Source organism: Saccostrea echinata, unplaced genomic scaffold (assembly GCF_033153115.1).
Source record: "Saccostrea echinata isolate AGI-Se365-2 ecotype Australia unplaced genomic scaffold, CSIRO_AGI_Sech_v1 ptg000029l, whole genome shotgun sequence".
Classification (NCBI taxonomy): Eukaryota; Metazoa; Mollusca; class Bivalvia; order Ostreida; family Ostreidae; genus Saccostrea; species Saccostrea echinata.
This window is the reverse complement of record NW_026889778.1, coordinates 18,667,256-18,679,548: the sequence shown is the minus strand read 5'-3', so window position 1 is coordinate 18,679,548 and position 12,293 is coordinate 18,667,256. Positions and strand designations below refer to the sequence as shown.

Sequence of the window (12,293 nt, the reverse complement as noted above, 5' to 3'; positions counted from 1 at the left end):
TACAAAGGAATCAAAACACTGTCATGTGACCGTACGTGTGTTCAAGATGTCTGCGCCCATGGACAACATGCCACAGGAGAATAAGGGGGATATTTGTGAAATTGAGGCGACAGTTGTGTCAGGTTTTGAAAATGTTGCCAAGGAAGAGGCAGAGGAAAAGCTAAAAGTTCAAGTGGATTTCAAACGTGGCCGAATCATTTTCAAAATTCCTACAGAAGATGTTAATAAGGTCAATAATAAAACTCTTTTATCATAATCTATATGGTGAAAGACACTTGACTCTTTTTACTTGTATATATATCAGAAATTATTTCAAATACGTTTAGTAACTATAAAAAATGTATGTTCATTGTGAAATCATCTAACATGAAACTGGTGTTGGCATGAATACTGTATTTTTATTTTTCATCACGACTTATAGTCAGTTTTTTTAGTACACTGCAGGCTAATCATTTTGAACATGCAGCCTAATCTGAAAGCATACATAATTTGTCTTAAAGTTAAAATTTTTTGGATTTTACCTTTGGTATAGTGAATGTACACTGTAGTTGTTACTGTCATTCACAAGATATTCATACAATCGTGGTAGTCAGAGGGGTTCGATGGCTGGTGACCAGATAGTTCAGTTTGTAGAGCACCTGACTGGAGATTCAGGGGGCCCAAGTTCAAATCGCAGTCTGGTCCATCTCATCTTTCTCCTCTCCTGTTAAATTTGGTTCTGTGCCGTTCCCTGGAAAGACCTGCCAGGGAAGAGCCTGGGTTTGGGTCTTCGGGGATGAAAACCTTTATGGAGGGAGGAATGTGGTGGTCAGACAGGTTTGATCGCGTGTGGCCAGATAGCTCAGTTGGTAAAGCACCTGACTGGAGATTCAGGGGGCCCGGGTTTTGAATCCCTGTCTGGTCTGTCACATTTTTCTCCTTTCCTGTTAAACAATCTTATTATTGTCTTTGAAATTCGGAGCTTTTATTAGTCCTAAAAAATTAATGATTCTGCTGGATATCCTATGTGTTCAGATATCAATGGTATTAAAATATGTAGAAAAAAATTTACATGACAGCATACGTTTTATAACTACATAACACAGGCACTTGTTTCGGTAATAAATTTTTAACCCATAGTATAATAATAACACAAGGTATATAACCCCGAATTACAGGCAGTACCCCCCTCCCCCAGAATCACACTCATTTACACTTTCAGAGGAAATACACTGACAAACTGTTTATACCTATGTTTTCTACGATAATTTATCTACACAAGCATATATGGCATGGTTGTCTTTATTTTAATCCCGCACAGAGAACAAAATTAAAAAATGAGTGGGTTTATAAATTCAATTCCAGTGTTTAAATATTGCATGAGTAAATAGAACTTGTTTACGTCTGATTTTCCCTGAAAACATTACGATGTTTATCCGATGTAATTTTAGAAACAGATTTTTAGCCAATCAAAATCTATGTGCGGGATTAGCACATACCATTTCATGGTTGAATTCGACTTTTCCACTCGACGAGCAGAGTTTTGACGCTGTTTACGGAGACTAAAGAAAATAAAGACAAGCATGCCATATATGGTTGTGTAGATAAATTATCATAGAAAATATAGGTATAAACAGTTTGTCAGTGTATTTCCTCTGAAAGTGTAAATGAGTGCGATTCTGGGGGAGGGGGGTACTGCGTGTAATTCGGAGTTAGATACCTTGTGTTATTATTATACTGTGGGTTAAAAATTTATTACCGAAACAAGTGCCTGTGCTACATAAGTATACATATTTGTACTTAGTTTTTGCAAAATATTTTCTCTTTCAGGTCTTGGAGCTTGGAGGAATTGATAACTGTTTTGTTGTCATGTCAAGATTTTCCAATGTCAATTTCACAAATGATGAGGTATTCCTTTATTTGTAATTTTTAAGAGAAAAATACTTCTCTTGATATATATTCATATGCAGGTAGATTAGAGACCATATGCTCCAGTAATTCAAAAAGTTATTATCAGCTAGTATCACACAATATATCAATTATTTACTGGCATCTTGCAATGGAATAATCATCACCTAGTATGTGGAAATATTATTATTTTTGCCTGTTATATGCCCTACTTCTGTAAAACATGTTTTAATTGCTTTCCCTTAGTTTCAACATTTAATTTTCAGCTAGAGTGTATGGCCATTCTTCGGAAACTTGTTTATGATGTAAACTGGAAACTTGGACTCTCTGCTTGGAGTAGAATATTTTCATTTGCTCACCCTATTGCCAGCACTCCAGATGTTATACCAAAAGATCTAGGGGAGGCAACTCTTTCCTCGAGATTTCATAATCCAAAGGACCCATCTCTAGAACCCAAAAAACCTAAGTTATCAAAATCTGAGAAAAGGAAGCTGCGGAAATTGCAAGCAAGAGAAAAAGGAAAAGATGTTCAACAATTTGCAAAGGGAGAGAATGTGGAAAACACACAAGATCTGGAAAACACAGCTTCAGTGGATGGGAGCAGTGATATTTCCAAGGGTACGAAAGAGAGCAGTGAAATTTCTCAAAATCTGTCAGACAATATTCCAGCACATGTGACTGAGACAGAAAATAACGAGGCAGAAAATGTAGAAACTGACCAATCACCAGTCATCAAAAAGATAAAAACAACAGAAAATATCCAATCAGAAAATTTAGAGACTGACCAGTCAGCACCCACAGAGAAACAAAAATTAACAGGTCATGACCCTACAAAACCTTCATTCAGAGTGACATGCAATCGCAATGGTCACGGCCACCCTTTTGACTCCATGGGGGCAGCTGCTAATTTTGGAGGGGGCGTGTTCAACTATTTCAACTGGAATGTGTCCATGAAGAATTTTGACATTGAGGTGATTTTAAACATTGAGGATCGTGATGTTACAGTATGTCTTGGTTTAACACGACAATCTCTCCATCATAGATTTATCAAAGCTTTTGGACCAACAGCTCTGAGGGCTACTATTGCATACAATATGCTCAGGTAAAAAAACAGCAGTATGCTGTTAATGATTTTGATTGATTTCTAGAAATCAGGAATAGAAAATATTTTATTAACCTGGTTAATAAAGGTAATGATTATAGATGAAGAATTATTGTTTATTAATCTTGTGAAGAATTGTAAATATAGTCAATTAAACCTTGTTATCTTGAACTCTATTGGAATGAGAAGAAAAGTAGCTGGGACTTCCAGGTGACTTTGACATATCCATGGTATTCAAGATATCAGTGTATGATATACCGAAGTTCATATAATTTATATCACCACAGTCTTTTACTTTTGATGTGCATGAGTGTATCAGTAGTCTAAATTTGATGAGTTTTCCTTTGTAGACTTTGTAAGATTGAGCCGGGAGAGGTGATCTGTGACCCAATGTGTGGGGGAGGAACTATTCCAATACAGGTGAGTTTTTTGTAGGACACCTACACAGGTGCATTATGTGGGGAGGAAGAATCGTCCATCTGCACACAATGACTGACAGTCACCATCATTTTACAATAACATTAATTTAATGCATGTAATGTGTGCACAGTGCCACAGTCTCCTTTTAATTCATCTTCATCACAAAGTTATTTTATTTTTGTTTTCAGTCAGCAGTATCGTATGAGACCTGTGTCAGTTTATGTGGTGATATGATAAATAATGCTGTGAAGAGAACCATGCAGAATATTGACTTTGTGCGTCAGTCTCAGTAAGATATCAATTATTATAACCGATATAAAATCAATCGTCAGTGCCAGCCTTCACCCCCCACCCCCATCCACCACCCCACTCCCCAAAATAGAAAAAATTGACAAGTCAAAGTAGTCTATCTGGTAGATATTCATATATTGTAAATGTCAATGTTATTTGTTCAGATTTTCATCTTAGGGATAAATGAACCTTTCCATCTCCAGCTAACATGATATATGGGAATCGAAATTGGTTAAGTGGGACCTTGAAGAGAGGGTAATAGAATTAGCCAAAACTGAAGGCATTAAAGTGTTCCATTATATCATCAGATTTCTTTACTCCTACATACATCTATAGCACCATAAAGATGTCTGCCGATTGATATTGGATACGTCATGTCTGATGTAGACAATGGAGAATTTAGTTTTAATGCTATTTTCAGGCCTATTTCATTGGATGTTGTGAGATGGGACGTGACCAAATTACCTCTGAAAACGGAGAGCATGGATGTGTTTATCACTGATCTGGTAAGGGGAGATAATTATATCATTATCTATGTGTAAATAGCTGCGATGTATATTAAATAAATATGAAAAAAAGCTTTGAGAACTGAGTATTTTAAATGCTATTAAAGGAATCAATTAGTTTGTGTTTTCTTTTTGCATTAAATAAATTTAACAGACAAAATAAAAAAAAAAAGAAGAATCCAAATCATACATGCATGTACATGTGTATTGGTAATTGCATACATGTATCTGTCAAATAGCAGTTGTCTTAAAATCAATAGAGGGAAGAATAAAGCTGAAAAGATTTATATGCTAGTTGAAGATGTATCCCATTATTTAATCCTTTTACATTTTTTTATTCTTTATTGTAGCCATTTGGAATAAGGTAACTATAAATTTATTTCTCATTTATTCATCATACCAGCTTATAACAGATTTATAAAATACATTATTATAGTATTTCACCTAACTAGTACAATAAAACTTGTCTTATCTGGATTGTGTGTATTATACAATTATGGATTCTTTAGGTGGTTAATTTGATTTTATATTCACCAAAAATATTGATATTGACTGAAGCAAAGCCAAGGCCAATATTCATATTTTTTGGTGAATATCAAACAATAACCTTCTAAAGGTTTCAACCACTTGCCAGTGGAAGGTTGCAAATCATTTAGACGAGTACTTGGTACTTACAGCCTTTGAGCAGTGAGAGCTCTTTTTCCGTGCCACCAGCTACTGTGACAAAGGACCTCAGTTTTTAGCTCACCTGAGCCGAAGGCTCAAGTGAGCTTTTCTGATCACTTTTTGTCCAGTGTCTGTCTGTCTGTCTAGCTGTCTGTCCATCTGTCTGTCTGTAAACTTTTAACATTTTTGACTTCTTCTCAAGAACCACTGGGCCAATTTTAACCAAACTTGCCACAAAGTATCCTTGGGTGAAGGGGATTCAAGTTTGTTCAAATGAAGGGCCACGCCCTCTTTCAAGGGGAGATGATAAAGAATTAGTGAAAAATGAATAGCATCTTTTAAAAATCTTCTTCTCAAGAACCACAGGGCCAGGAAAGATGAAACTCATATGGAAGCATCCTCAGGTAGTGTAGATCGGGGCCACGATGGAGGATCAAAGTTTTACATAGAAATATATAGGAAAAATCTTTAAAAATCTTCTTCTCAACAGCAAAGCCATGATACATGTAAGTCATATTTATATGGAAGCATCCTCAGGTAATGTAGATTCAAATTTGTTCAAATCAAGACCCCCAGGGTAGGACAGGGCCACAATGGAGGATCAAAGTTTTACATAGAAATACATGTATATTGGAAAAATCTTGTAAAATCATCTTCTCAGGAACAGCAAAGCCCAGACTGGTCATATTTATATGGAAGCATCCTCAGGTAGGATAGATTCAAATTTAATCAAATCATGACCCCCGGAGGTAGGGTGGGGCAACTATGGAGGATCAAAGTTTTACATAGAAATATATATGAAAAATTTTAAAAATCTTCTTCTCAGGAACAGCAAAGCCCTGATTTTATGTGGAAGCATCCTCAGGTAGTGTAGATTCTATTTTGTTCAAATCATGTCCCCCAGGGGCAGGGATCGACATTAATGATTGTCTGATTTTCCTGGGGCAAGTAAATTTTCATTTTGGGCAAGTGAAACTGTCGACGTTCTTGTTCGAACGTGCAAGTGAATCTTTCTCATAATGTACATGTTTAATTAACATTAATTTAAAAATAAAACAATGAATTGAATACATGGTTTCCGCCTCGTACCTGGCTGCCAATGTTTTTGCATTCAGAATTCCTTGCTAGTGTTTCTGGATTATACAGTTAATCTAAAAATCTAGCCGCAGATCTGTAGCTCGCTGTCTGAAAAAATTGGGATGGACGATCAGAGAGCTTCTCTGTTCGTCCATCCCAATTTTTTCCAGACCAGCGAGCTACAGATCTGCAGCTATTAAAAATCAGATTCGTTATCGTTTTCTTTCGTGGTAAATACGCTCTACGTCTAACAAGTTTGTTAACTCCTAATAGAAAATTAGATTATTTATTCACTCGCAGAATATAAGTACAGTTGATCAAGAAAAGATGTATGTTTTGTAGCAATCATCTTCCTTCACAGTTATCTCTGAAATTCACGATTAACAAAATCGCTGACCATCCTATTTCTCATGCTTTTGGGCAACTTAGCTGTTTATCGGCTTATTTTGTTTTTCAATCTATGGATCGTTACATTATACTCAGGTGACAGTTAAGGCCCTTGGGCCTCTTGTGAATGTTAAAAATGGGTATACACAAAATAATTGCATAGATTTGTATGAAAATTTGTACACTTATTATTTACCATATGAAGATGTGCACCTGGTATTTTCAACATTATTTGATAAGAATGAATCCTCATAACACTGCTTTCTCGCCCCTTTTTAAATGCAAAATTTTACCTTTTCAAATCAGAACATTGTTATATTATACCTCGAGTCTTCAAGCATAGTTTGTATAGATACTCATAAAAGATTTCTTGGGGAAAGAGACTTTCAATATATACATTATATCGATTAAATAAAATCGTACACTTCACTGTAAAATCCCGGTTTCGCCTTTACAGCTATGTAGGTCATTGTATTATTTGAATGAGAAGGCGGAGCGTCTATCAAGCGTGCGATTAGTATGAATACATTAGCGCGTGTTCGAGGTGTACTAAGTTTTATGATTAACTGACACCTAAAAAGCCTTTTTTCATGCTAAAGACCGACAAAATATAAACATACATTTTTAATTTGGCTGGCTTAACTTTGATTTCTTTTCTGCTTAACTTACGAGTCGTATTTGAAATGATTTACTAGAAATTCATTAAATTATTTATACATTAACTAAACAATGGAATTTGGAAACAGAACGTATAACGAAGGATACACTATTTTTCATACTTTAAAGAAACCTTTTCTTTTTTTTTTGAAAAAGAGATAATTAATCCATTTAAGCTTATTACATAATTAGAATTTTTTTTTCATACACATATATATAATTTTGCAAAATCCGAGTACTACAACAAAAACACGTGGGCAGTTGAATTATGATATAAAACTACACTCGGTGTATAAAAAATAGATAGTTAAGAAAGTGAAAATTTAAACATCAATTAAACGTCAGTTTATCGTCAGTATCAACGCTGGTGGATAAAGAAACAGTGTCAGTGTACTTTGTACAGTCCAAATTGCATTGTTTCAAAAAATCCTGCTTATTCATGCCAGACAGGTTAATATGATCTTCCTCATTTAGGAATTCATTAATTGTCCAAATCCATGCACTCCTGTACCTTTTGATTTTAACAAACTCTCTCCCTGTAGTAAGATAAATAATAAATCACTCCGAGGTATTTTTAAAGCCCTTTTTCATTCGACTGATTTTTTTTTTTTATTAATATCTACGTTGATCGGACATGTGAAAGGGTCATACAAAAGCATGTTCTTGCTTTTAAACATTATGCTTTCAAAATACCGACGAACATGGACTTTTTTTTACATGATCTGCAAAAAAAAAAAAAAAAAAAAAAATAGTGAAATTTTGTGCCGATGTAAAAAGTTATTAACAGCATTTGCTTCAGAAGAAATTTTACCGAAGCTTCCTTCTATTCAAATTAGGGATGCTTTCTGTGCAAATGTATTCATCCAGTGACTTTTCATCCGATACACAGGTTTTTTGAGCGCTCCGTACTTCAATTTCTTTCCATGAAGGTTTCCTCTATTGGAAGTATGCATTTGTGCACTTCTATCAAACAGTTTATTTTTCTAAAGATATGATGAATTTGTGTTTTTCAAATAACGGAGTATAAAATTAATGACAGTTTTAACTGAAAAAAAATCTTTCATATCTTCCAAGTCAATGAACGGAGCACTGATGCATACTTAGGAACAAGGGCAAATGTATAATATATACCCACAGTAATTTAATCAAACAAAATCGACCGAAAATCTTAACACATCTTAATCATAAAAAAATTTTCTCCCAGAATTTTAATTACCCGTTTGAAAAATGATTTGACCATCGATGGCTTGCAGACACTAGACACAATGTCGGTGTGCTCAAAGCGTGGAAGTGAATAGATTTGAGTCACGTGTTCAGTGCTTTGTTACTCATGAGGTCAAAGACGGATTGAAATTTGTAAACAAGGTGCCTTTACTATGGAGACAAGCACCCATGATTTTGCACCTTTTTTGGAAAATAACAAACGAGCACAAGACTGTTTCAATTTCTTTCATGAATGTAAATGACTAATATAACTCTTTACATTGACCGTATTTACGACAACTTGAAACATCCATGCGCTCATATAAAAAATGGGCTTGCAAAATGGGGGTGTGGCCTTAAGTCTATGAGAAATCGATGTTAACAACGTACCCCTGCTACATTAATCACATGAATACCTAATTACAGTGCAAGGAAGTAAAAATTGAAATTGAAATTAATAAACTACAATGTTTGATGGAAAGATTGAGGCAAAAATATGTAGAAAATCTTTAACTTAATTTTTTGTAAATTATCGGGGGGGGGGGGGGGGGGGGCAGATTTGGATGTTTAAGCGATTCATCCTTTTTCTACATTTTACAGGTGGTTTTTTTTTTTTTTTCATTTTTATTGACTTAGTCATTTCAGGTTCATGTCTAAGGTTTGAGACATAGAATCTAGAACATCTGTAAAAAAAATGTGAACTACAGCTTAAAACTACTCATTAGAACTAAAAAAAAATCACAAAGTATTAAGAACAGTTTTTACATTACACAGCAGATAGTGTAAATCCATTTGTCCCTTGGGAGTAATGAGTGGACATGCATCTAGTTAACGATTAATTAATGAGTTCAGTGTGGGAAGCTGTTAGGGCATCTCTGATCAAGCAGGTCTTATCTATATCTCCTGGGAATTGGGCAGAAAGAAATAAAGATCTTTGTCCTCCAAGTCTCTTAATTGTAATTTATGTCTGTCAAAATACATAGTTACTGGAACCAGCCTTTTATTTTTAAAATGAGTTTGATATAAAGGTATTAAGATCAATTTGATTTTGTATAATTAATTATGATATTTTTTTTTCAACAATCAATTTGCAGAGTGTCATGTCTCACAAAGATGACAGATAGTTGCAAACTATTTTTTCAATGTAATAAAAAACACTGTAATTATTAGTATTGATGTTTTATTAGGCTGCACCTTAGTTTCATTAAAAAAAAATATAATGAGTAATTAAATTTTCACTGTAAATGTTTAAGTAAATTGTGAACACCTCTCACATCTAGAAAACATTAGTGATTTGGTACCTTCTCTGAAAAACCCAGCGGGGGGTATTTGTCCCTTTTGGACAGTTCTAGTTTTTCTTGATCATGATATTGCATCAAGATGGATCCTGGTTTGAAGAGAAGCCATAATTTAGGTCACATAAAGATATCAGGATCAAGTTTTAAGATCAAATACAATGGAAGTGCCCTCTTTAAACTGTTCATGATTAAATCTTAACACAGAGTATTTTAATTAATATATTCTGTGTCATTTAGTTTACATTCTGAGATGTTTCCAGTTTCAAATATTTTGTAAATAATCTTAAAGGAGTGGATCCAAAATGAACAATTGGAAACTGTATCCTAACACCCTAATGGAGATGGCGCGAGCCTGTCGAGTAGAGAGAGGCCGGGCATGCTTACTGACACAGGACAAGAAGTGTATAAATAAAGTAAGATTTCATATTCTATTAATTTAAGGTTATGTTTAAGGAGGGATTCTTGTCAGATTTCTGACTAATTGTAAAATTCAAAGTATTTTTCCACAAATATCTTTAGATTGAGCTGTAAGAAATTTAAAAGGATGATGCAGTCAAACTTCGTTATCTCGAACCCTGATATCTCGAATGCCAGTGATATGTCAAAGTAAGTTGGCAGTCCCAAACACATTATGGTTTTTTTTTACCCTTATTAATGTGGTTATCTCCAATCAAGGGATATCTCAAAGTTTCATCTTAGTTCCATTGAATTTAAGATAATCTGGTTTGACTGTATTTTTCTTTCCTTTAACTGTTATTACACTTGTTTTACTGTAAGACTTTTTTTTTACACTCAGGCATTATCAATAACGGCCAAATACTGGAAGTGTAGAAATATGGTGGGATTCAACATGGGAGGGTTAGCCGCGTGTGTGTACGTACTCCACAGGACAGTAGAAAAGTATAATGCTGAGGACGCTGCAGCAATGCTGGGGGAAGCGCTGGCACATGCCAAGAAAAAAGAAGGGTCTCCAGTTAAAACTGATCAGGCCTAGCGGACTCCTAAAAAATAACTTAACAAGAAATGGGAATTATATGTAGCCTTTTAGTATTTGCAGCAACAAAAAGCAAGAATATTTGTCATGATTTATGATCTTGGTTTGAGAATTTTTTTTTTCCTCACTTCAAAGAAAAAAAATTTCATCTTATTCTGAGTATTTTGTGTGTATGTGTTTTTTTAAAAAGAAAATTTTGAGTTTTAATGTACTTTTGAATAGTACAGTAAAATCTATTTATAAGTGTACAAAATTGTCTAACTGTAACAAAGCATTTTGACAGATGTAAATCTGCAAAGACTTATACGTGTATATAAGTAATTGTATATGGTGAAAGATTTAATTTGGAAATGGTATATAAGATGTACTTCTAAAATTGTATATTTTTGAGGTTGTTTACAGAAATTCATGAAAAACTGGTTGTGATTGTATCAATAGAAAAAGTTGTGAAAGTGTATTGCAGTGTTATGTCTGATTGACGAGCTAGGAATTACTGTAGATCACTAAATTTTTGTGACATCTTATTTTTGCGAGATTGTTCTTTTGTATTTCTCTTTTCTTTTTATTTGCTTAGTCTTTTATTGCATTGGGTTTTTTTTTCAATTCACTTCCAAAGGAAGAGGTCAAACACTGCCACATTGAAGTTTGAAATTGTTGGTTCGAGAATTTTTTTTTTTTTGCCTAACAATAGAAAATTAACATATGGCAAAAGGATAAATTTGAATTTCCATATACAAGGGGTGATCAAAATGTTCACGAACTAATTGAATTACTTCCGTAAAAGAAATAAAATGAGATTTCAGTGTTCATTATTTTTTAAAGTAGTCCTCTCCGATTTTAATGCACATCTGCCATTGTTCCAATGCGCCAATCATGTGGTCACATAAACTACAAGATTTTTCTGAGTCTTATATTTCTTACCATGCAAGTTATTTTTTATAACAAGAACAGTCCATCTGTCAGAAAGGGTCAAATCTCGGCAATAGGATGGGTGGATAAGGATATCCCTTCCCAACCTGAGTCCTCTGTCTCGGGAGCGTCATTTATCCAATGTGGATAAAGTATGGGCGCCTTCTTTTTTTCATATCTCACATGTTTAAAGTCTAAAGTAAATGATATTTTAGGGATTTAATAATTATATCATTGTTAAGATATCCAACTATTTTTCTAATTGTAACTTGGCGATCTTTCCTAACATATTGCTCAACTAAGGACACATCTTTTAATTTCCTCAGCTTGCTTTCGCTGGGCAACGGAACAAACATCATTTTTAACCATCTCCCTGCTTTCACTAAAACAATCAATCCAATTAATGATTGAACTTCTGGTAAGTCTTTTGTCTTCATAAACCTTGTACAAATTATCATATTCTACTGCAAAGGAATTTCCATGATATACATTAAACTTTACAGCCGTTCATTGCACGAGTAAGACTGAGTCAACAATTTTTGGTCACAAGTCACCTACATATTGACATCATTTTCACATTGTGATGTCACAAATACAGAGCAAAACATTATATAACATTTGCTATTTATAGAACATGTGTATGACATGACTATATGTGTGTCAAATTTCATTCATATCTGAATTGTGGTTTTGTAAATATAGAGATAGTTCGTGAACTTTTTGATCAACCCTCATATAATATCAGATCTTAATGTTTTGGATTGTCTCTTTTATTCATTCTGAAATTTTTTTGAATGAGTTGGTTTATGCTATATAGCAACTTTATCTGTAGTAATCTCTACCTGTTATGTTCAAGTACTGTACATGTATTTATTAAAATATGTCTCACTAATAAA

The 12,293-nt window shown here is 34.1% G+C and overlaps 1 protein-coding gene across 1 annotated transcript; it reads left to right on the top strand.

Moving 5' to 3' along the window:
* The first annotated feature begins 13 nt into the window (after positions 1-13).
* LOC133194588 (tRNA (guanine(6)-N2)-methyltransferase THUMP3-like) lies at positions 14-10,564 on the top strand. Its single transcript, XM_061330523.1, has 9 exons — positions 14-229; positions 1,810-1,887; positions 2,154-2,989; positions 3,340-3,409; positions 3,598-3,698; positions 4,122-4,206; positions 4,557-4,570; positions 9,784-9,907; positions 10,291-10,564. The coding sequence occupies exons 1-9, from the start codon at positions 47-49 to the stop codon at positions 10,486-10,488; spliced, it is 1,689 nt and encodes a 562-aa protein (XP_061186507.1). The 5' UTR covers positions 14-46; the 3' UTR covers positions 10,489-10,564.
* Positions 10,565-12,293: the final 1,729 nt, after the last annotated feature.